Source organism: Triturus cristatus, chromosome 4_2 (assembly GCF_964204655.1).
Source record: "Triturus cristatus chromosome 4_2, aTriCri1.1, whole genome shotgun sequence".
Classification (NCBI taxonomy): domain Eukaryota; kingdom Metazoa; phylum Chordata; class Amphibia; order Caudata; family Salamandridae; genus Triturus; species Triturus cristatus.
The window spans coordinates 43,929,306-43,954,502 of NC_140586.1; the positions used below are offsets into that span (position 1 = coordinate 43,929,306).

Here is a 25,197-nt window from a genome sequence, read left to right on the forward strand (position 1 = left end):
TTTGATTTGTCAGCAGTTCAATACTGGAAAAAAGACAGTGGTGAGCCTAGGAACAATAGGCAGAGAAGGAGGTCCTTTTACCAGAATGCAAATAGATTTCATTGAAATGCCTCAGGTCAATAGATTGAGGTATGTTCTAGTGGTAGTCTGTTTGTTTTCAAGATGGGTAGAAGCTTATCCGACTAGGAGAAATGATGGAATAACAGTGGCAAAGTTACTGTTAAGAGAGTTGATTCCTAGGTACGGGTTCCCAGTGACAATTGAGTCAGACAGGGGGGGACACTTCTACAATGAGCTCATGGGTTTGATTTGTGAAGCATTGAGCATACAGCAGAAGCTACATTGTGCATACAGGCCAGAGGCTTCTGGTGTTGTTGAACAGATGAATGGCACAATCAAGAACAGGATTGGTAAGATGTGTTTAGCCACTGGAATGAAATGGCCTGATGTCTTGCCTCTAGTGCTAATGACTATTAGGTCTACTCCAGATAGAACTACAGGGTTGAGTCCACATGAAATATTGATGAGACGAGCAATGAGACATGCTTTCGTGCCAGTCAACAAGTTGATGACAATAACTGATGACATGATTTTGGATTACTGTAAAGGCCTGGCTGACGCAGTTCATTCTGTGTTTCACCAGGTTGGAGGAGACGCCACCACACTTGAAAAGAAGCAAGCCCATGATCTGAGTCCAGGGGACTGGGTGAGGATAAAAGTGCACAGAAGAAGAAATTGCTTGGTTCCAAGGTGGGGAAGGCCAAGACAAGTCATTCTGACTACGACAACTGCAGTAAAGTGTGCTGGTGTGAAAAACTGGGTTCATGCAAGTCATACTCTGAGAGTTCCGAATCCAAAGGATGGGACTGGTAAAGAGTATTTTGAAGAGTCAGATTCCAGTGATGATGCGGAGACTGAACCAGTGAGAAGAAAAAAGAATCCTGAAAGGGGGGAAGGAGGAAGAGAGTCAGAGTCAGGTGATTCTTTTTTCTTTCCGAGAGAGACTTCAAGAGAAACATTGAGAGCCTCAGAGGAGAGATCGGATTCTGTAAGAGTGCCTGAAGTTCCAACAAGCAGTGGAGAGGAAAGAGGAGAAAAGAACAATTCCACAGAGACTACACCTGAGTCAGATGTAGAGATTGAAAATCCACTTGAGATTACTCCTGAAGAAGTAGGGTCAGAAGAAGATAGAGAGGGACAGATTGCGGAAGACCCCCGAGGAGGTGTAGGGAACATCCCTGATAAGCTAGGTGAAGGGACAAGTAGACAGCAAGAAGATTGCGTGTCGGAGACCCGAGGAGGGACAGTAGCAGGGAAATCTCAATCGGTGGGGAAGAAGTCTGTGGAGCAAAAGAGAATTGTTGATGAACAGGAGGCAAATGAGACAGAATCGGATGAGAGTGAGAATGGAAAATCAGAGGGTCGAGTTCTGAGAAAGAGAACTTGGATCGGAGAAAGAAATAATAAAGAAGTAAGACCGAAAAGGAGTGTAAGAGGAGATCTTTGGCCTAACAAGATAAAGAGGCTAAGGTACAGACTGACACGAGCAAGTGCAAGTTCAAGTTCATCAAAAGCTGAACAGGTGAACGAGGTGTCGAGTCAGAATCAAGCAAAGGGTGAAAAACAAGATGAATCAAGAGAACCAGAGGAGATCAAGAGAATCAGAAAACCTAACCAGAAGTATAGGTCACCGGAATGGACGTATGTGGCACTGTCTGAAGAAGAAGAGGCAGAAAGTCAAGGAAATCCAGAGGGGACCTTACGAGAAGTGGTTGAGGAGGAGAAAACTGTTGGAATCCTGAAAGTTATCTTGACTGACATTGGAGAAGAGTCAGATGCTCAGGATATTGAAGATCTGATACAATTTGATGTTGCTGAAGAAGAAGTAAAAAGTGATGAAAATCCAAATTGAGTGAACTGAAGGAGTCACTTGGAGAAGAGTGAAAAGAAGAAATCTAAAACTAGCAGATTGAAATAATCTAGTGTTCTAGTGTTTTCAGTAGTGGAGTAGAAGAGGCTAAGTCAAAAGACACTGCCAAAGTAGTAAAATGGCTAACACAGAAAATAATAAAAGTAGATGTGTCTTCTTGAAAAGATGGTATATAATGTGCTGCTGCTGTACAGGATTATTAATGCTGTTATGGAGTGTACTAGCTTTATTAGTTACATTTAGGGTTACAATAGACACTTTTGGAATACACACTGAAAATATGACTAACATAGGGAAGGGTTCACAGAAAGTAGTGCCAACTAGAATTAGTAACATTTACATACATAAAGATAGATCGATTAATGATTTTTCTAGCAATGTTTTTTCAAAGTTGTTGTACGAATACGTGAAGACAATGGAAGTAAGGGATTGCTACGTCTGTATGCAATTGCCTGCATCCGTTTCAGAAGGTGTTACTTATCATCATCTTCCAGCTACGTATGGGATTTCACGTAGTGTGCTAAGTAGTGTTTTTTATCTGTTAGGGAAAATAGATTATGAGATGTCTAACAAAGATAACATTTTTGGGCAATTACCTATGAATGCGAAACTAAATCCTGCAAAAGAAGCTAACATTTTTGGTGAGATTTTTATTGAAACAGAAGAATTAACATTAGATTACATTTTTAGAAACAATTTAACTTGCAGTTTGAAAGAAGAAGAGAAAGCTTTCCTGGATATGGTAGAGAAAAGGAGAGTGAGCATGCATGAAAAGGCAGGAGAATATAAAATGAGTGAGTCAGTGTGGGACATTGAGATGGGAAAGGAGTTGAAGAATGGGGCCAGTCCAACTTTGGCTTTAGATGCACCACAGAAGGGTAAACATTGTATTACTAGAAGGAAATCCCAATATGATAATTACTTCGTTGGGACTAGTGAGTGTCATGATACATACTTTATTGCAACACGATGGGGTTTTAAAGGTGGAGAAGATCCAGTTTTCCCGGGAGTGTATTATATTTGTGGGAATAAGGCTTATTACAGGTTGCCTGACCATTGGTATGGCACGTGTTATGTTGGCCTGGTCTTTCCAAAGATTTTTCATATAGATAAGATAGAAGATGTAGAACAAATGTATTTACTAACACGCTTTAGGAGAGAAACTTGGTCAGAAATTGTGGGAGATATTTTTGGAGCCTTGATTCCAGCAGTGGGAATTTCATTAAATGCATATGGAATTCGGAAGCTGTCAACAGTGGTGGATCGCTTATCGACAAGCACCGCTGGAGGGTTTCTATTGGTGAATACGGAGATGGTTGCCTTACGCGCCATGTCTATGCAAAATCGACTTGCCCTTGATATTCTATTGGCCAAAGAGGGTGGAGTCTGTGGAATGCTGAAGGTTCAACATTGTTGCACTTACATTCCTGATGAAAGCAAAGATCTAAAGATCTATATCAAAAATATTACTGATTTGCATGAAGAATTAGTACCACTAGAAGCAGAAAGTATCTGGACTAAAATGGCTAATAAGATGATTGCTGTTAAAAACTTTATAGCTAAAATAGGTAGTACCATATTTGGTAGAATATTATTTCCTTTGACATGTGTAATTGTTGCTTTATTGATACTTAGATTGGGGTGTTTGTGTTGTAAAAACAGGGGAGAGAAAAAGAAAATAATAAGAGGAAATACTGAAAAGAAACAAAAGAGGTCAAAGAGAGTACCACAAGAAATAGAATTAGAAGAATTGAGGGAGAGTGTTTACTTGGAGTCGAAGAGGGATGATGAAAGAGAGTCTGGTGTGTAGTGTCATAAAAAGACATTTCAATTTCTCCTAAGAAATGGGGACTCAATTTTTTTTTGTTTTTTTTTTGGGTTGGTTTTTGTGGTGATAATATATCACCAAAGGGGGGATTGCTGGAGCAGGGTTTTCTATTGAAAATTTATTGAAATTTAAACTCCAGTTTATGTTTATATGTCATAATTAAAATTACTGATAATTAATTATTAAGTATTAATTTTGTTAAAGATTCTGATTAATAAACCTTACTAATGAAAGAATTGCACGCGGGATTGCATTTATGTTGCTTTATTAATACGTGAACTAAGTTGGTGAGCAAATTAATAAAATAAGTGTTGCTAAAGTGCTATTTGTTTTGTGTTTGCGCTTCCAAATAACGTGCTTTAATGCTTCTTTATGTCGCAGATGGCTAGTTAATTACATACACATAAGGGTATTAGTGGGTATTAACACTGTATAATCATTACGATGTAGTAACGTTGTTTTGTGTTTCTTTTCATTAAGATTGACCATTCTGGCCTAGTAAAAGATGGCCGATGTTTGCAGCCTGCATTTGAGTTGCTGAAATATGAAGAGAGGCCTCGCTGAACATGGTTGGAAACCACCTGACCTCGGCCTCTGTCTGTATTGAAAGTTTCCGTGAGGACAGCAGCTCCGGGCTAGTTGCCAGATGTCACCAGTTATCCTTGGAAAAGAAAGAAAGCCACAATGAACTTTGATAAACTTGCGGTGGCTTCACTATGGTTCCGAGGAAGAGCATTCATGGATGTTTCATTTTTTTGTTTGAGCTTCCTTCTTCCGTGTTTTTATTTTTGTGATTTTTGAGAGCGGAGGTTTTTCTAAATGTTGCGAGTCAACATCCTTTCCTGCTCGCTCTGCTCAACAGCTCAGCGGACGTCCATAGTTTGTTTGTAACTTTTAATTTGTTAGTTTCCCTATAAATATTGTTAGACTAGAGAGGGTCTAAGGCCACTTCTTCCCGAACCTATGCTCGTGAGGATCGACGCTGAATGAGAGGACGGTGACTCGGGAGACTTCACTGAGAGACCTGTCCTGACCCATTTATGACATTTAGCTAGAATAGGTAACTATGAGAATAATGATTTTGCTATTGATTGACTTTCATTTGAACTAATTTAGATAAATAACTCTTTTGTTTGAATCACAGTGTTGGGTGGTTATTTCTTTGTCATTTATTGAGTTTCAAATGTATTCCTTTTAGGTCGCATTGACCTCGCTTTAGACGCAGATTGATTAGGATTTCTCTCATATATTCAGTCTGGATAGAGTAATAGAATGAATGTTAGTGTGATGGGCCCTAGCGTATGATGAGTGTATGTGCGTATGACTGTGGAATTACTCTGTCCGTGGAAGTAGGGAGAATTTATATGTTCCGATCTGCAGCACAGCCATTTCCCCTCTATACATTCGCGTTTTGTGGCCCAGACCTGCTTCGAATGACTTTTTGCGGCTTCTTTAAGTTGCCTTTTGGCGAGGGCTGATCCGGTTTTCCGATGAGCCCTGCGTTTGGCGTTTAATTGTTTGGCGTTTTCCTTAATTGCTGGGACAAGTCCAAGAGTATATGATGAATCTAAAGGGGTTCTGTGTGTTGTGTTCCCCCGAAGCAATGAGGCTAATTTATTGGCGAAATGATCCCATTCGTCTATAATTCCCCTGTTATTTGCGCCAAATTGCCAACCTGCCCACGTTTTTTTCCAGAGGTCGAACTTGTTAATTGGCATTGGCCCCCATTTAATTCTTCTTAAGAGTTTGTACTGTTCTTCTCCGTTAGGTGCCCCAATGCATCGTAGAGAATGGCGTATGTCTGCTATGAGGTTTAACTGAATCAGTAAGGCAGCGTGATCGCTTTCACTTCGTGGATGCACTGTATAGTTTATCATGAGTTTTTGTATTCTCTTGCTTATTAAAATATAATCTATTGTAGTTTGGTTGTTATATGTAGGAGCAAAGAGTGTCCCTGGCTTGTTCCTTAAAGACAAACATTGTGCTGTTGTCAGATTGTATGTCTGCATTAGAGCATTAAAAATCCCTGTGGGCCCGGAGCGGTGATTTTGTGATGCAATATCCCCTATATTATGCGTTTTGAAATCCCCCAGAATGATGGATTCCATAGATGCAAACTGTAATAATAAATTTTCTATCTGATTTATCAACTGAATGAGCTTGTCCTTGGCACCCGGCCCATGGGAATTATAGTAAACATTAATTAGAAGGATTGATAGAGGGCCATCACCCGTAGAAAGACCTTTCAGGGTGCCCGCCAGAAACATATTTGATGAAGTTTTTATTTCTGTGAAGTGTATTTTCAGCGAGTGCTTAATATATATGGAAATCCCACCTGAGGGTCTTCCGAAAATGTTGCCTTTGGTAGCTGGCTTACAGTATTCCGCATAGCCTCTTATTGATGTAGGTTTTAATGCCCATGTTTCCTGTGCGCAAATTAGGTCGGCACCTTCGAGAAATGTTAGTGCCAGTGGGCTCTGCAAGAGATTTGAGATCCCTGCGACGTTCCAGGTCATAATATTTAATCTTCGGGTGTTCTCCAAAGGGTCTCTATACTTGGATAAATCATTTGTTAGTGGATGCCGAACCTTAGATGGCGAGGTCTCCTTACTTGCGGGGAACCTGGTGTTAGGGGCTAGGATTCAGGGCCTGTGAAAGCCAAGACCAGTCCTTGCTGGTGTTCCCCCTAATCGAGCAGGAGCCAGTACCCCCTCCCAAGCATGTTGTTATTTTGATTAGGCTGTTGCTGGTGAAATTTATTTTTGGGCCGCTATTGGTGCCATGGAGGATAGACCCAGCTGATGGTACTAGGCGGGTCGAGTCCTTAATAAATGGCTTTTTCTGGTTAGTCTGTTTTTGAAGGCCTGACAGATCCTTCAGGACTCTATTTTTCAAGATCACTGGATATTTTATCTCAGGCCTGGTCATGATTTTTATGCCCCAGTTTTCCAGTTGCTTGTTGTTTCCTTTCAGGGCCTCGGCCATAGCCAAGTTGGTGAAGCTTAGCTCTGTTGTCTCATTGATCTCACTTGGTCCTGGGGCAAGAAAAGACACGCTTTCAATGTCCATTGTTTTTATCTTTTCTAGACCCGGAATATTTGCGCAAAGTTTCAAGAGATTGCTGCGATTGAGGATATCCCATTTCCCCTGCGAGGTGTATTCGGGGTACAGTAATATTTTTTTTTGTTTTAGATCAACATAGTCTTTGGATGGCAGGTTTTGTTGTGTGATTGCCTCCTGCACGTCATGGGCCTCTAAAGAATTCGGAGTGGTCTTCACCTGAGTATCCAGATCATCCCCATGCGGATTTAGATTAACCGCCCTCTGCTGAACTTTGCTCTTAGTCATTGGTTGAATTTGAGTGAGCTTTGTCTCCCTATCATTGGTAAATTCAGTTTTACATTGAGATGCCCTGTGGACTGGTGCTGCCATGACAGTATATTTGCTTGTTTTGGATGTTCCTTGGTTCGTACTGTTTGTACATGTGTTAGCCGGTTTGGTCAGTGGGGAACTCTTTAAATTGAATTCCAGATCTTTGTTTTGTTCATAGTTTCCTTCCTCGGCTTGTTGTCCATGTGAGTTGTTAGAACACCAGCTTTGGTTTTGTTCCCTCATAACTGTAGGCTTTAACAGATGCGCCAAGGGATGTCCCACGATATTATCAGGGATAATTTCAATGTTAATTTTACCTTGTATTTGTGAGCGTGCAATATTTTTGTTTAGGTTCTGACTCTGAGGTGAGGTATTAATCTCATGTTGATCGTTATGAACCTTAATCTCCTGATTTTCGGGCTGCAGCCACTGCCAGATGGTGCCTTTGTTGTTAAATTTGTTTTTTTTCAGTTTATTTAATTTTTTTAATTTTTTCTTGTTTTTTCGAGATAGATGTTGGATGTTTAAGGTTGACAGCTTTGACTTGTTTTCAGTTCCATGGTCGTTATCTGGATCGTGGCTAGTTTTTGTTGCGAGTTCTTCAGCCCTGTTTTGATGGTCATCCATGGCCCCTGCCAATTCTTGCGGAGTTTCCTTGTCATTACTTTGTGAGTCTTTCGTACTTGTGAGCTTCTTTGTGCTTTGTTGGGAGTGTAAGATGTTCGGTCACCTATTGACTTCGTTCTTAAGATCCTCAACTAGCGAGTTCATTATCTCTGGAAGCTTTTCTAAATTGTGCAATATTGGGCTACAGCCACAGGCCTCTTGTTTGGATGATAAAGCTGTATTGGTCTGGGCTCTGTGTATCAGTGAATTTAAATGTTCCAGTTTGGAGTCTATCCCCGAAATCAGACCGGCGACTGTTTGTAATATATTTATTTGAATGTCCAATTTATCTGCATGCATTATGGCAGCATTTGCCATTGAAATCAGAGCATCATTGATCAATGCTAAGTGGTTTTCAAGTATAGGGGATTTTTTTATCTAATTCCGCTCCCCTTTCGAGGGGGCTGAAGGTCCAAAGGTCATTTTCTTGTAAAGAAGGACTGAAATTTGGGGAGTTAGAGTGCCGTTTAAATGTAGGATGTGGGCTTGTAAGCTCAGCTGATGCTGAAAATAAATCAATTGGCTCGGAGATAAATCTTGTATGAGTTCTAATTGACCCCGTGTTATGTCTTGAGGCCGAGGAAGAGGCACTACACAAGTCCGAATTTAGGAGGTAGGAGGCGAATTTGGTTGATTGCATAGTACTCTACTGTCTCCTATTTGATTATGGGTGCTATTAGGTACTCTGTCAGGTGAACAGAAGTCAGAGGAAGTTCGGCCATTGTGCTGTGCCTCTGTTAGAAAAACCATTTGTACTGTACTAGTTTCGTTTGTGGGCCAGTTATTACAGTTTGACCGTGTCGTCGTGACAGTTCGTCCTGGCAGTAAAGCACCGTGGATCACCTTGGGGGACAGCGTAATCGGACAATCAGTTGATTGCCTATTTGTTGTTAAGTCCCCTTGGACTAACGGGGGAGTCAGGTTTCGTTGATGGCCTTGAATTTGTCAGCTGGTGATGCCCTCCTTAGGGTCCGATGTTTCGCGTATTATAGGGGCGTTAGCTCCATTGGCCATATTCCCCGAGTTTCGACTTATTGGATTGTTGGCATTGTTAGAGCTGGGCGTTTTGTTTCTGGTGCTCTGCCCCCCCCCCCCCAACAATAATTATTTCTGGTGAGAGTGGGGCGGCTAAATGTCTGGATGAATTAAGTCCGAAGCTTCTTTCCACATGATCATAGGCATCTGCTGATGTTCTGGCAGTTCTGGTGATTTTTCCTGAGCACAATGTGCCTGTTGCTCCACCAGGTTCACCGGGTTCACCAAGTTTGTCGTCTGAAATTGTGTGATAGAGGAACGCTCTTATGTCACTGTTGCCATTTGTGGTGGTCGTTCTCTTTGTAGTGCTGGATCTGTTCCTGATAGCCATGGAGTCGTTTGGGTTTATAGTCCTTCCCAATGGAGTTGCGAGTACTATTAATGACTCGCCCAGTTGCTGGTCCTCCTGGGGCCCCTCCTTTGGGCTTAACCCTAATTTGGCACACCCTCTACCCAGAGGGTACAGCAACTTTAACTTTTGCCGCCTTGCTGATTTATGGGGGCGATGTTTTTCTTGGTGTTGGACCAAATTTGAGTTTCTTGTCCTCATTTTTAAACTTGCGCTGGGACCTTGTTAGGGAGGATTGGTGTCTTGAGGGGTTAAGTTGAAGCCCTCCTGTTATCCCTCCTGTTAGACTATTAGACTGTTAGACAATTATAGAGTTGAGCTGTTAAGCTATTAGGCTGTCGGACGACTGCACTGTTGAATGTCTAAATGTCACTCCTGGAGTTGGTGCCTTGTGCTTAAACTGGGCTGTTAAAGGTTTGTTATGACTTGTGATGAACTTTCCATAGTAGTATGTTTTAAGATTTAAATGCTTTTAAAATAAGATAAAATACTACAATATTCGTTGCCCAGTATTCGCTCGCCACGCACCTCGGCTCCTAAGTTATCGATTAGGGTATCTCTGGTGGATGTGTGGATCAGGCTGCCAATCTCCCAGACTGCATAATGGTTTTGCGGCAGAGCAGGGTAGCAGGACAGAACAATTGGGGGAAGACTGCCTCAGAACACCCCCACGACACCTCACACCTTGGCGTTTTTTTTTTCCTGTAGGGGGAGGGGGGAGTGACGGAGACGGAGGCAGAGAGGCAGAGAGACAGTTTACAGGTTTTTTTTTCCTCTCACTTATGCCATTATTCACTCCTGCTACCCCCAATTACCACCCAAATGCCACACCCCGTCGTCGCTCACCTCGGGTTATGCAGAGAGGGGCGGGGGACAGGGTGGGGGGCAGCGTGGCACTGCTGCTACCGCTGATGCAGCTAGAACAGTTGCTGAAGGTAGTTGCTGTGCTTATCGAAAGACCGAAGCTGAGAGACTCTGGGCGTCGGGAGCAGGGGTGCCGGTACTGATGGTGCCGATGTCGGCGGGATTTTAGTCGGAGCTTTTTATGGCTTTTTGCGGGGTTTTTTTTCTTGCTCTTCTGGCGGCTCTTTTAGTAAATTTTAGCTCGCCGGCTGAAAAGGACGGCCGCAGACGGCTGCTGCTACCGCCGCGCGTCTGCACCGGCTGCTCCGGCTGCTGCAGAGACCCCGCCTGCTCCAGCCTTGTGAAATCACGGACTGGATCAGTAGTAAGTGTCGCAGGGTTTACTCTTCAGTAGTACGCAACCAGTGTCACCTGTATTCTAAATGTGTATCTTTCAGCAAAGCACTGGCCCTGGGCCTGGTTAGGTAGAGCCCAGGGTCAGTCAGAGTCAGTTACCACCAGTACCAGTCAGCAAAATGTTGGGGGGTGCCCAGGGCACAGGATGACTTTCCAACACTAAAGAGTTGAGAACCAGGAATGTAGATATGATGCCCCAATTACTTTCTGGTAATCTTCATTACTCTTAGTACTACTCAACCTTGGCCCACCCTCCCTGATGTCCAGGCCTTTGACAAGATCTTTGGCTTACAAGAAGTGCTGAAGGAACAATGCGTTTTGATAACATCCAACGGAGGGTGGGTGAGGTGGGTAAGCATTGCCTGTTTTATTTCATGTCCTATGATTAGGTGACAATCCCAGCCCTGCCAAGGTTAAACTGACATATTTTTAGTTTAGTCTCTGCATTCCCACACTTGAGAATTGTGACACGCATATTTCGAGCTCTTCTGAGCTCATACCCAGTCATATACCTATATGCTGCCGCCTTTCTACATTTTACTGTTACTGAATCAAGAGGGCCCTCTTGAAATTGTTTTGACCTGCACCATGCTCCTGGACTCACAGGCTGAGGCACGTCTCATGGAGGTGGTTTCACTGGCACTGACAGCTGGGAGACGCATTCTAGCAGCTGTCATGGTTCCGTGAGCCGTACCGCCACCCGAGGAAAGAAGGGTTAGCGGTCTAGTTCTCACGAGAAGATAACGGAAGGCCGAAATACTCACTTCCGGGTGGTCGCGCTTAACAGCCGGGAACTCCGGATGACTAACGCTTTGGATTCTCGCCAACGCCACAGAAGGAGAGACGCCGCTCCGGATCACTCGAACAACCACAACGAAGGGACGCTGCTTCGGACTTCGAAAAGCACAGGTACTGTCTTCCGCAGAGGGCGCACAGAGGCTAGGGGGACGTCCGTCTCTGCCGACTCGAAACAGTGTTACTTCTCCTACCACTGCACACCGGCGCGTGTACGGTGGATTGGGTTACTCACTCTACCGTTATTATTTGCGCAGGAGCGCTGGTTTTGTTTACTTGATTTTGGTTTGCACCATTCTGCTGTGCTGCACGTCAATCCTGAGGCCACTGCAGCCCTGGAGCTAGGAGCTGGAGACCGGTCACTTAAGGGTGGTCACGCGACATCGTACAAGGTAAATCCCGTGGTCAGTGGGCTGGCACGACACAGGGGGGAGAAGAGAAGGAACGGGCAGGAAGGTAATCGTGTTCCCTTCTTTCCCCACACAGCTTGGTGTCCCAGCGCCATCTAGACTCGCGCCTATCTGACTTCTACCCCGGGTACCCCCTTGTCCTAGGCGGTGCTCAACCCCGACTAGGGTGAGGCGGGAAACGGGGTGGTGGTTCTTGTCGCCTCTGCAGGATCACCCCACCAAGCGGAAGGTAAGCCTTGGGGGGACTCTGACAGCAGCTCGCTGCAAAGTAAGCTGAGTCAGGATAGGAAAGGTAAGGTTTATGGTTAGCAGCAGTACAACACAATAGAAAATGAAAATGAAATAATTGTTCAGGCTGCTTTAATCAGACTGATGAAGGGGGTTAAATGGTGGGAATGAAATGAAGAAGAATCCAGTTTCTAGTGCAGACATAATCTTTGGCATGATAATTATAACTACCATGTCATAAGAGGCAGCCAAACGTTTGTGCAATAGGTTTTGACGACGGAGCTTTAGGGCCAGAGCTGCCGACTTTGGAGCTGGGGAACCACGTTTGAGTCTTGGTGTAGTCTCAACATCTTGTGGTTGTGGGCAAATCACTTAATCTGCCTAAAATATGAATGTGACCTTGTGTAATGTAAACTAGTGCTAATGTAAAGTGCTCCAATACCTTTGGGTCGAGTTTCTCCTATGTAAAACTGCAACAACAGAAAATCCCATTTCATTATCGTTATACTGTATTTGTTTTTTTTAAAAACCTACATTACTTTGTTTTTTAGAGATCAATCTGCCAACAGTTGGAAACAGTATACTTGTGTTACATTAGGTTTCAGGACTGAGCATTAGCAGTTCTCCTCGGACAATGTTGCGCTGCTGCAAGTATTACTTTAGTGGGATCACTGTACACTTTACATGTTTAAATCTTCATGCAAATATATTTTTCTTTTTATATGTGCATGAGTCTAAACCGTTTCTCCACTTGTATTACAGTATTGGACCACAGCTAGAGACATTGCAAGGGTGCCATGTACTTTCAGATAACTTATATGAGCCCCTCTGATTTGGCACTACAAACCAGCCATAATTGGGTGAAATGATCTCCTCACACTCATAAGTTCCAAAGACACTGCACCAGCTGCACCTATAATGGTTCTGCCCCAGACGCAGCATTTCCCTCCATTTACATATTTACTTGCAATGCAAGTGTGTCACAGAGGCCATCCCAAGACAGAGGATGCACCGGATAGGCTGAGGTCCTTAGGAAGCAAGGCTGTTTCAGCCTGCTTCCAGCAAACAGATGACTATAGAGAGGCTTTTAACCAGCTTGCTGCACTGCACAGACCTTGTAGACAATCTTGGAGCAGGGCCAATCTGTCCAGACCATAGTTTAAGCCTGGTCTTCCTTAGGCCTTCTGTACTTCGAATGATGTTGAGGGAGAAAATGTAAAACCTAAATACATCTTGTGATCATAACCTCTCCTTTCCTGCCCAAGTCAATTAATAATATGTGGCACTGAAATAAAACAGATGTTTACCCAGTACATGCCACCGTTGCACAGTGACAAAAATAGACCCCTCATCGTAATACTAAGATCGTATTTAGCTTAACCATTAATGATTGACTGAAGCATGTTGTATTCAGAACTGCGTAATTGTACATAGAGAGGGAGGTTTTCTTGTTTGCTCTCATCATATGTTACAACTGATGGACATAGGTTTCAGCTAACCGTCAATGTGTATTTATTTACAATTAGTATTGCTGAGGGCGTACAGCTTTACCAAACTAAAGTACTATCAACAAATGACAAGTATTTGTTTATGTTGCCGCAAGGTTTAAGGGCAAGTGAAGTGAAGTAGGAAGATTAGAAACCTACCTAGGTACATCAGTTATAGTGCAAGACTTCATGGCTCTCTCTAAGCATTACATGGCACAGGGTAATTCCTAAATTAACCCTATTAAACGGGACACCTGCTTAGTTTGACTTGTGATAAAGTATCACTCTAAGTGTCATACATACGACAATGAAATGTCACACATAAGCACATTCCAACCATGGAAATGTCACACATACCCAGACTCATATATGCCAACTTTTTCAAAGAAGGAAGCGAGAGATTTAAAGAAATAAACGGGAGAATGTATTTTTCCCATTGACTTCAATTGAATGAGGCAATATCAGGCGTGAGACAATCAAAAGAAACAATTTTTCCTCCAAATACCGGGCATCTCCCGCATGAATCGGGTTTATTTGCATGTATGCAAGCCTAAAACTTGGCAGCTATGCAATCCTCATGATGTATGTCTGGGTCGATAACAAGTAAGGTTAAGGGTAACAAACATGCCAACATTTTAGCACAGGAATGTAGGAGAATTTTTCTTTCTGTTTCTATTAGCGCTTGTTTTTATTTTTGTAGTCTTTCTTCGAGATTGTTGGTTCTCTCATTGGCGAGCTGGTGGTAGGCTGTTTCCGCGTCCTTACAGTGACGTCGCCAAGCTGAGGGTTGGGTTGAAGGGTGGCCTTTGTTACGTGCGTGCCGGACAGGGCCAATAGGCGGGTTTCCGTGGCTGTGATCGACAGGCAGTAAAGGCAATGGAGGCTTGCGGAATCGGCGACCTACGGAACTACTCGAACAATGGCTGGTAAGTAAGGCCGTTGAGCCAATCATCGCGCGAAGCAGGGCGTTGTAGGTGTGGCATGCTACTGTGAGGTCACAGGACGCCACCGGAGCTGCGTATAGACAGACACGTAGAACTCAGAGCGGAAGAGAAGAGATAAGGAGCAGGTAAGGGTTGGTGCTCACGGAGCGCCCTCGAGGGGCTAGTGAATGGGTAGTGTGACGTTACACATCAGTGAATACCCCCATTGTTCTCTTTTTACCCCGAGCTCATGCCTCCTCCCCAAGGCCTGAACTCTCGCTGTATGCGCCCCGCCCCCTTGTTGATCTCTTATCCCCTTTGTCCATTCTTGGTGTTACCTACTCGCCCTTGCGGGGTGTTTTTTTTGCTTCTAGTCCCTCACCTTTCCCCTTTCAGGCCCTCTACCCGTTCGCCTACCCAGGTCGTTCATCTGGTTTGAACGTTGTTGGTGGTATCTCTCTGGGAGTCTCTGCTTTTTACAGGACGTGGTATGAGAGGTATGTTTTTCAGGTTGTTGGTTTAGTTTGGCTTAGTTTTCGCAGCTTGTATTTCGGGAGTGAAAGTATTGTTATAATGCAGGAATGTTTTATCTGCGCTGGTTACGTTTTTGAGCAGTGCTGATTGTTACATTGACAAATTACGTGTTTTTTAAAGGGGGTTATATTTAGTAGCAGTGGTTGCCTCGTACTTTTATTCAATGCCGTTGTAATGATGTTTCAGTTGCTTCTCCTTTTCGCCATTCTGTCTTTTCTAATCGCACCTAATATATACTTCCTGTGATGATGTATTTTTATGGTGGTCTATATTTTGGATGTTGTGTTAGCATTTAATCTGGTTAGACAGTTTAGGGTTTGCATTTGTTGGGGGTATTCGCAGAATTTTTTTTAGCTGTATTATGCATTTACTAGGTAAGTTGTGTGCTGTTGCGTATCTTGCAGGCGTTGCGTTGTTTTGACTTACAATACTTTTTGTTAGGGTTCCTTTGTTTTTGAGGGGCTGCACATGTTGGTGCATGTGGTGTTTATTTTTTATTTTTGTAGTGAATAGCGTCATCCATTTAAAGTCTGGAGCTTTCTCCTGAACTTAATTGGGTGGCGCTCTTGGTCTAATCCCTCAGCCGGGGCAGTTGTATTGGTGTATAGGTTGTCCTCTGCTGGACGGCTAGTCTTCAGCGCCTTGATGCCCTCGGGTGATGCGCTCTATAAATATCAAATTTAAGTACAATGTACACCTGTTCTCTTAACACAGTTCAGCATCAGTCTTTTTTTGTGGCAGCACCGGTGTAGAAGTTCTGGGGGCTAGGAGTATTGGCGATCATCTCCGTGCCACTATGTATCAAGAGTTGAACAGCCTGGAATCTTCGTTTTGACGCTCTTCATCCCACCCCTGTATTGCAATCCTGGAAGTCGGCCTTATTCGGACGAGCTGTCTTTCCCTTTCGGTTCAGCCGAAGTTTCACATTGAGTGAAAAGAGCCTCGGGGAGATTATCGGCTTTACTTCTAATTTTGGTTCATAATAATTTCCGAAATTGCAGAACAATAGGCAGGCTGTCTCTCTGTAGATTTTCTCTAGACAGACTACCCTTCAGGCCTGTTTTCGTGAGCCATGAATGGATATGTTTACGAGCTGGTTAATTGTGCGAGACACTGCAGATACAGGCACACTAACGCCTACATGACTAGGCTCGTTCTTGTGACCAGTCATGGTGGCGCTGTTACAGTTAAGTTGGCTCTTGTGACAGTCATGAGACTGTTGCAGGCATTCTGGCTCTTGTGACGTTCCTGGTGACTATAGCGACTGGCCACGTCCATGACTCTTTGACACAGCCTGGCTCTTGTTGCAGACCATACCTCTGTAACAGACTGGCTCTCCTATTGGCTGCTGTGATGTGCCTGTTCATGACAGCCCCCCTTCCCTGTTGCCCCCTGTGAAAATTGATTACATAAGTTTTAAATTAGAGTTGTTTATACTTAGTTAAGTACTCGAAAGTCAACACAAATGTAAAAAAAATAGGCTTTTGATTTTGGGTAATACAAAGTGTCTTTCAGCTTCACTTCGTAATCTCTCCATGTCCTCTGATGGAATAGTAGTTTATGACCATCCCTAAGAGAGAAACAACTCGCCTTGCCTGTGACTCTCCCGATGTGATTTCTCCCTCCCAGCTTATGTGAAGGAGCGCTTCCCCTGGGCTGGTCGAGTAAGTAGCCAGATACCAAACCATGAAGGCATGGTTCATTTCCCGGTACAGAGACGGAACTAAGTGTCCCAAAGATCTCATACCTACAGTAGTCACAAAGGCCCCTACGCCCCATTACTGTGGTGTGGGGGCCAGTAGCAGGTGAATCTACAACAGCCTTAAACCTTTTCAGTCTGTGCCGAGAAGCATAAGCAAGGCACTTGACCTGACCGGTTACCTCTTTCGCTATGGCTCAGATCTATAAATGATACCGTTTGGAGTGTCATGAATAACCAGCGTTTGGTAGGAGGGAATGGGGAGACCATCGAGGCCCTCAAAGCAGCACCACGAACAGATCCAGCTCTAGTGTTCGCTGTCCGAGCTTATGTGGAAAGAGTGTCCAGACCTTAGTTTCTGTAGATATGCGCAAATAGCTTGTAGGCTGGCCAAGTGCCCGAGGTTGGTACATTTTTTGTTTTGACCCAATAGTAACATACCGGTCTCGAGAAATGAGTGACTTTTTATGGTTCACCTTTGCCCATGTCTGTCGCCCTGTGGACCTCTGCTCGTTCTTCGCTTGTTGAGTGGCAGTCACGCGGGGGAGGTGGCTAGCTTGGGAGACTGGGATTGGAGGACAGTACTTGATTCCACATGTGTGCTGCCTTTCAGCGAACTTTATGCAGTGATGCCTTGTACGCCGCTAGCCCTGGTACAGCTGCCAGTTCACACCCAGCAGATATCTGCATGTTTTTTTCCCTATCCCAGCAGGTATTCACAAAACTAGCATGCGATTTTGTATCGGTACACATGCCAGGCATTCAGCAAGCACTTTGTAGTGATTTATCAGCCCTTTGCGTCTGTTTTCGAAGTATCTAATTTTATGTTTGCTGCTTGTGGGGCACTTGTACTCTTTTCTGTGGCTGCTTCAAAGCAGAGGTGCAGGGGAAGGACATTGTGTTACTTTGAAAGTAAAGAGCTGGACAATATCTATCATTGGAGAGGGAACGTGGGAGCAGCTTTGTGAACATAATGGGCTACCCCAAAATGTTGAAGCTGTGCTGGCCTTGGACTTCTGCCCTCCTGGACAGGGGGGTGGGAATAGAAGAGGCAAGGGAGATAGATACCTTGGAGATTTAACAAGCAATAATGCATCAGTTTTGCCAAAGTAATGAATAAAGAGGTGTTTTCAATAGTCATTGTCCGGGAAAAAGAAAAAGCTTTGTGACAACACAGGAGCGGAGAGGATGTGGTGCAGCGGCCAGAACTGATCACTTGAACTCTTCGGGTGATAAATTGTTATATAAATATGCTGCAAGAGTAAAAGGAAAAACATTATGAAAATGTAGTTCCACCAAAGCGGATGTTAACAGTTGTTTGGGAGGAAACTGATAAGAGAAGCAGATGAGAAACAAGCATTGGTAAATGCAGGAAAATATGCTATAGCCAATAGAAAATGGAAGAAAGGTAATTGGCATGCACTGGAACCAATGAGAAGCCAGGAATGAGAGGAGGCGGATGTAAGTCCCTTTTAAGTTTATTCTAACAACAATAGATTTCTCAAGGACCGCGCAAGCAACCTAAAAATGGAGATTAATTAATCACCGTACATGAGAAGAATTGGCATATAGGTAAGAAAAGCTAGTATTAGATCAGATGACATCGATTGGAACCCCAGCATCTTTTGAACTTTGACTTCGTCGTGGCTTCTTAGTGGAGTCTGCAAACAGTCATGTGCCATTTCTTTTATCTTCCACAACTGTACAGAAACACTGCTGATTCCAGTGTTGTGTAGTCTGTCTTTGCCTCATCAGTGTAAATAAATGCAGGAGATTTTACGTGGAACATAGACGTTTTTAAAATGTTTTACCCCATTTGCTTAATAATGGTGCCTGAACTTAATCAATGCATACCGCTCCTACGATCAACCCTGATAAAGGTCCACACGTTGACCATAAAGAAACCCCATTCCACTAGTAGGATGCTTTTGGACTCCTTCAAGATAAATGACACAACTCCAAGTCCAATTTGTGGCGCTTGACTTTGAATTTCTTTTCCTTATCAAGACACAATTGCTTCTCTTGGGTACATTAACTCTTCATCGCTAATGTGACCTGGAGAAGCAGTATAATGGCTCCCCGGGATTTATTTAGAACTCTATTTTATTAATTTTATTTCATAAGGCACCTACAACAATTCAGTCATTAGTACATACACATTGCTTTCTGTAGGTATTGACAATAGTAATGGATAAATAAAAAATCGGTGTTAATATTAAGGAATTGTTCTTATTCGCACAGAGGTTTTTGCACTTTTATTGACAGTACTTGCTGTAAGGGAAGTGTATGTGCTCCTGACACCCTTGTCTAAGACCCTCATTAAGAGCAGTCCAGATTACTTGCCCTAAAGTCCACCCCCCGGAGGTACCTGTAGCAAGGGCATTGACCGAGCTTTTAAATTGAGAAGGTATTGAGTACCTGCACTTCTCAGCAGCTTTACAGTGCGTAAAATGGCAGAGTACCGGCACACCTCTGTATCAGCAATGTACTCTGGGTTAGTGACCTCCTATGCTTCCGAGATTACAATATCAAGCTCTGGGTATTGGTAGCTTGGGGTACGTGGGGTGGGAGGGGTACAGAGTTTGATGTCAGCCCACCGTCTGGCAATGAATTTTCTGCTTTCTTCGTTGAGAAATGAAGACTCCTCTTCAGTGAACTTGCGTCCAAGAAGGCTCTTCTGCCAATTTTAGGGTCTGCACCACCTCTTGTCCTCTTAGAAAAGTCCAATTTCACAAGCCTGATCATTAAGAACAATGCTTCATGGAGCACCTTCACACCTTTCAGTGAAAAAGACATCAACAGGATTCTTCAGAACATCAATCCTTCCAACCACTTCAGTGACCCACTGCCCCCGACCATCTTCAAAGAGATCAAGAACGTACTCATCCCCACCTGGACAAGGATTGTAAACGCTTGTCTATCACAAGACACGATCCCAGACTGTCTAAAAGCAGCGCAGGTATCTCCCATACTAAAAAAAAAAACAACCGCAGATAAATCTGACCTCAATAATTTCTGCCCCATATCTAACATCCCCACTAGCCAAACTACTAGAAAAATGCGTTCAATCCCAACTTTGTGCTCACATGGAGAATTTGTAACTCCTTAACCAGCATCAATCAGGCTTTGGGAAGGGGCACAGCACAGAATCGGCACTCACACACGCTATGGACGGCATCTTAAAAATGCTTGACCAAAATGCCTCCTTGATCTTTTCTCCGCATTCGACACGGTTAATCACGACAACCTCCTTTCCACTCTGAAGAATAGGATGGGATTCTCTGGTCTGGTGTTACAATGGTTCGCTGCCGCCTTCCTCCACCAGAGTTAAGGCAAACCACTCCCTCTCCCAGCCCACTCCAGTACTCATGGGTGTCCCCCAAGGGTCCGCCCTCTCTCCTATCCTCTTCAACCTTTTTTTGGAACCTCTTGCAAATTCTCTAAATGGCATGAACATTCCCTTCCATATGTACGCGGACGACTCCCAACTTTACATGAAAATCTCATCCCTGGACAACATCATCTCACTCAACTCTACCCTAACGTCTACTCAAAATTGGTTAACTGAGAACCACCACCTGCTCAACACCTCCAAAACTGAATTCCTCCTCATCTCTCCCTCAAGCCGAACCTTTGTCTGACTCACCTCACTGCTTTCAACTGCACCCCTCTCATCGTAGACTCTGCCAAATGTCTTGGAATCACCTTGGACAAGCACCTGAATATGAAAGATCATATCAGCAATGTATGTAAGGAAGCTAATCACTTGCTGAGGATACTTAGAAATATCATTCCCTTCCTTCCTCAAAATGACTTCAAGCAGGCGGTTCAAGCACTGATCCTGCCAAGGCTAGATTATAGCAGTGCTACGCTCTGTGGCCTTCCCAAATACACCTTGGCTCCATTAAGGTCCACACTGAACGTGGCGTCCAGATTAGTTACTGGTACCAAACGTAATGAGCACATTTCCCCAGTCCTAAAAATCTCTCAAATGATTGCCCTACGAAGCTTGAATAAAGATTGTCGTTCTAGTGCACAAAGCCCTGCACGCCGACACCCGCAGGTACCAAGCGCAAAAGCTTGAATTATCCTGTGGCGAGAGAGCTTCAAGAAGCGCTAACAATTTCCTCCTCAAACCACGTATCATGAACAAAAAGAACTTGTCGTCGAGCCTTCTCATGTGCTGCCCCAAAGATCTGGAACTCTCTTCCTCCTGATTTGCGCAGAATCTCATCAATAACTGCTTTCAAACTTGAAGCCTAAAGATTCCTAATGCCCAAATTCCTACCCTAATTTGGGCTTTGTGCAGTTGCTCGTAACCACTGATCCTTCAACTAGTGCACCAACATGTGTTGCATTGTCCCTACAACTTGTGTTCCTGCTCTCTGCTCCTTCTGGCTGTATGTTGTGCCCCCCCGTAGCAGCTGTCATTTACCTGTTAATCTTATTACTCGCTATGTACCCTTTGTCTGTGACTAATGGGTCTACTACTGTTTGGTAGTTACTTGATATCATTACTTGAGTCTTATTCCCTCTTTCAGCCTTGTGTAAAGCGCTCTGATATCCCTCGGGATCTTGTTTGCGCTATATAAAAATAATAAAATAAAAGGTGTAACCCTGTGGTTTGCTTCCCCTGAGTAATGAGGCATTAATTGGGACGCAATAATTCCATGTCCCATTTTTTTTTTCTGCTAATTTCTTGTTTTGTTTCAGTGTTCACCTCAGATATTCTGGCTGCTGAAAACCAAAATCTCGAACTAAAAAGATTTATGGTATTCCAGGGGATTTAAAAATAAATCGTATGGGGTAACTAAATGTCATGGCTGGCCCCATTGGAATTAAGATGCCACTTACAGTGAGGCCCTTTGACCATGTCTGAATTGATTCTCACAGGGCAGTCCTGGTTTTCCCCTTTACAGTAGACATTGAGGCTTTTGTTTTACCTCTGATGCTGCATGGAAGGTTGACCGGATGTTAGCCTTTTATTAGTAGCCGGGTTCTTTGTTGTCCCATGTTGACTTGGAAGCACAATATGTTGAAATACAGGTATTGGGTTTGAATATCTTCCTGAATGTAGGTCCAGGGAAAGAGTACAGTTTACTAGTTCAGTGCAGACATTAGTTATTTGTTATGTTTGGCTGACACTTTGGACCGAATACACTGTTGCCATATTATGTGTAGCAAACTCATACATGACAAAAAAATAGAGTCCTGGTAGGAATCAACGTCTTATTCTTAGTATTCGTTAGTTGGTGACAGTTGGGCAACTCATTCATTAGATTTAGTCACACTATAAAAAAAAATGTGGGTTAGTGTGGCGTTTTATCAAATTTGTATTGTCTCATTCTTGGGTTCTTACTTTGTATGTAAGGTGGAGAGATCGAACCGTGTGTTGTTGGAAAGGTTGAAAGTCACTATCTCTAGGGTGACCAGGTTTTGAAAATAAAAGAAAGGCTATCATTTTTTATCAACCGAGGGATACAGAGTGACGGTGATCATCAACATAGTATCACACACAAGATACAAAGTTAGTGTCTCGTCTGTGATTCTTCTAAGGAAATAACCAGAACTTTAATTTTTAAACCCAGTTTCATACCCGTTAATTAAACAGCGTTTTGGTAACAGCTGCTAAGTAGTCCTGCTTTGGCACACAGAGAAACGTTCCTCCCCCTATTTTCAGTGGACTCTCTCTGAAAATCGCGACATGAGCCAAATTTCCCGAAATCTGTCTGGGCTTTCCTGGCCAATCCGGGACCCCTGGTCAACACAACTAACGTCCTTTGAAAGAGACACTCTGCTCCCCTTAAACTCTCTCGGCACGATACAAACAGAAGGGCTCAGTTGAACGGGGGTAGCCCAAATGTGAATTTCAATCCACTGGCTGCCACCTGGAGGTGGTGTTTTCGATTTTAATAAATGTTATAATGACGGCTCCTGCGATCGCAAACAAATAGATCCGGTTCGTAGCTCGAGCTTATGTAAGAGGACGTGTGACGCCAGATTCGGCAATAGTGACAGCTGCACAAAGATAATCAGCGCACCCTGCCTCATATGGGTGCTAGAGAAACGTCAGCGCAAAGGTCTGCCTCGCGCTCCCTTGAGGCCGGTGCATTACCTTTAATGGGTCAGTATTTATATGAGGCTACGAAATATACGCAGTGAAGGTGCCTCTGTCTTAACTGGATGATATCTGAGCACATGAATGCTCCAAATAGGTGTTTGACTTTTCCTCACTTGTATCTGCCAGTGGTAGCCCCAGCGTTTTCACCATGTTTACAAGTCTCTACGTTGCTTTCACGTTGTGGTGCTTCCGAAGAGCAAACTGTCCCTGCAGTGGATGACCCCTTCTAGGCCCCTCCCATTCAGACGCCACTGATGCAAGAACAAGAGAGACGCCAAACCAGTTCTTCTGTCCTGAACAGTGGACTCGGCCGCATCATGGAAGTATGCTGAAATACTTCATCTTTAATACTCTGCTTGTGTCGTGGGGTACACGCCAGGGTCTGCGATATCCTTATTTTAAGGTCAATTTGTGTTTTCCCCCTTATTATGAACTCAGTCCTGCTAGTTTTTAATCCTGTTCATAGATCTAGCAGGCATACATGTAAACTGCAGGTAATTTGGTCTGTGTTTTGTATGCTTTGTTGGTGACCTTTATGCATCGCTCATTTTCCCTTAATATCGTTTTGTATCATTACCTTCTCGACTGGTTGATTGTTTGACTGGATAGTTTTTTCCAGACGTGACTATTTACGCAGAGGGAGCGCGCATCCACAATGGTTCTGTAGAATTAAAATACAGTTCCACCGTAGCACAACTTGTAGCGCAAAGAACGCTCGTTTGCCTGTGCAATGCCTGGCGTTTTGTAAATGAGTGCCTTCAAATTACACGAACTGGTGACTTGAATAAATACATTTGTGTGGTTTGTTTAGTAGAAAAACTGCTCTAGCTGCTGATCGTTGACGTCTGAGATTCCTTCCTGGTTTCAAAATCACTGGTGTTTACTGTTTTTACAGAAGCCAATGACAGGAGCGGACCAACAGCCAGTGAGTTTAAGGATGTTTAATGGCTGTATCCTTGTAAACCCCCCCCCCCCGTTCATTTAGTGCTACGAGAGTGAAATGGGTTGGGAGAGCAGGTGGTGGAGCACGCTTAAGAACTTAAGTTGCAGAATCCACGCTGGTCCCATCTGTTAAATCCACACCAAGTACCTGCTGTTGGTCTAGTCGCTTCCTTTAATGTCTGTGAAAACAATCACCCACATTCACGTACTTATGCCTTCAAAACGAGTAAAAACTACCAGACCTGCTCCAGATGACTGTAAAAAACTGTCAACCTGCTTCCAACACAACAAGCTCTCCTCAGTCCAAAACTTTGGAGCCTGAATTTACATGAATCGAGTATTTTGGTTAATTCTTACCCGAGAGAGGATTTCCGCATGTCCCTCCCTTCAGTCCTCTATCGTACACCTTCGAAAGTCATGAAATGGGAAGTCCTGAAATTTCGTATGTTGAATAGAGCTTGGTCCTTGGCAGGAAAGAGGTAAAGGGTTTCATTCTCGAGTCTTTGCGCTGAAACGAAACGGCAGACCCCCCCCCCCCCCCTTTGAATGTGCAAGGACACTGCCAGCTGCTGTTAACTTGTGAATTTATACTCTTTAGAAGGAAATCTGATTAACAGCAACTGTACGGCCGACAAACGAGTCATAGGACCGACTCAGCAGATTTATTCTCACTCCCTCACAAGTGGACTCTGTACCTAGCAGCTCCAGAGTTTCAAGTGTCGAGTTGCCCAATTGACTTGTTTGCAGTCTCGAAACCACTAGTGTCTCTTGGTTGCATAGTCATTGGAATAATATACCTTGCTGCCCAATAATTGTTTTCTGCGTCGTCACGCGATCCGCCATCTGCTGCCTAGTTCCAGATTAAAAGATAGTTGCTAGCTCCGAAGCATCTTAAGTTTCTAGCTGCTGCACGTGACGTGAACTGCAGTTCAATGGTGTCACGCTGCCGAAGTCAACTTGTAATCTTTTACCCTTTGATTGTGGTAATCGAAGATTAAAGAGCAGTATTTCTCTCTCGCATCTTAAAAAAAAACAAAAAAAAACAGTTCAGCTGGGGTTCAATATGATGCCAATGTTTCATGCAGAGTTCTGAAAGCATCAATTATTTTTGGCGGGTTCAAAGGTTAGGAGAACACTAAGCATCTCGCATATTTGTAATGCTTGCTGTCTTGACACTGAATGCCTTCTGGTGTCTCACATAAATGGGTAATGTGGAAAACCGTCCTTCCAGGCTGTTTTGTGTTGGAAATTGGTGCTGCCACGCCCCACAGGCTGTCTGGTGTACCGTAAATTAAACCCAACATTGCTTCTGAATACGAATTTTAGAGTTTTAGTGCAATGAGCAGGTACATGTAGGTTGGTTTCTGCTGAGTGTAGCACTCTGGATGTTTTACACGTTACTGTACTAATGTACTAGTAAGAACTATATTGAAGTGGCTTTGATAGGGGCGCGTGGAAGACGTTGTGCAGTGCTTTTGAATTATACCTGCTAAAGGGGTATGGTTTTCTTTCTTGAGAAATTTGAGTATTCTGCAGCAAGGGTGCCTAGTGTAGATCCAGGAGTGATCGAGCCAGACTAGATTTTCATAATAACTAATTGAGGTCCAGTAAAATTATT

General features: G+C 43.7%; 1 protein-coding gene across 5 annotated transcripts in view; it reads left to right on the plus strand.

Annotated features, from left to right (window-relative positions):
- Positions 1-14,120: 14,120 nt before the first annotated feature.
- Positions 14,121-25,197, plus strand: part of TMBIM6 (transmembrane BAX inhibitor motif containing 6) — a 39,211-nt gene continuing 28,134 nt past the window's right edge. Inside the window, exon 1 of one of the 5 annotated variants that reach the window (XM_085600379.1) lies at positions 14,121-14,286. In XM_085600379.1, coding sequence (XP_085456505.1) covers positions 14,280-14,286 — 7 coding nt within the window. In that variant the 5' untranslated portion in view covers positions 14,121-14,279. Of the gene's footprint in view, positions 14,287-14,380; positions 14,781-22,928; positions 22,961-23,017; positions 23,041-25,197 lie in introns of those variants that run through there. The other 4 variants (XM_085600378.1, XM_085600380.1, XM_085600383.1 and 1 more) reach the window with 4 other exon arrangements.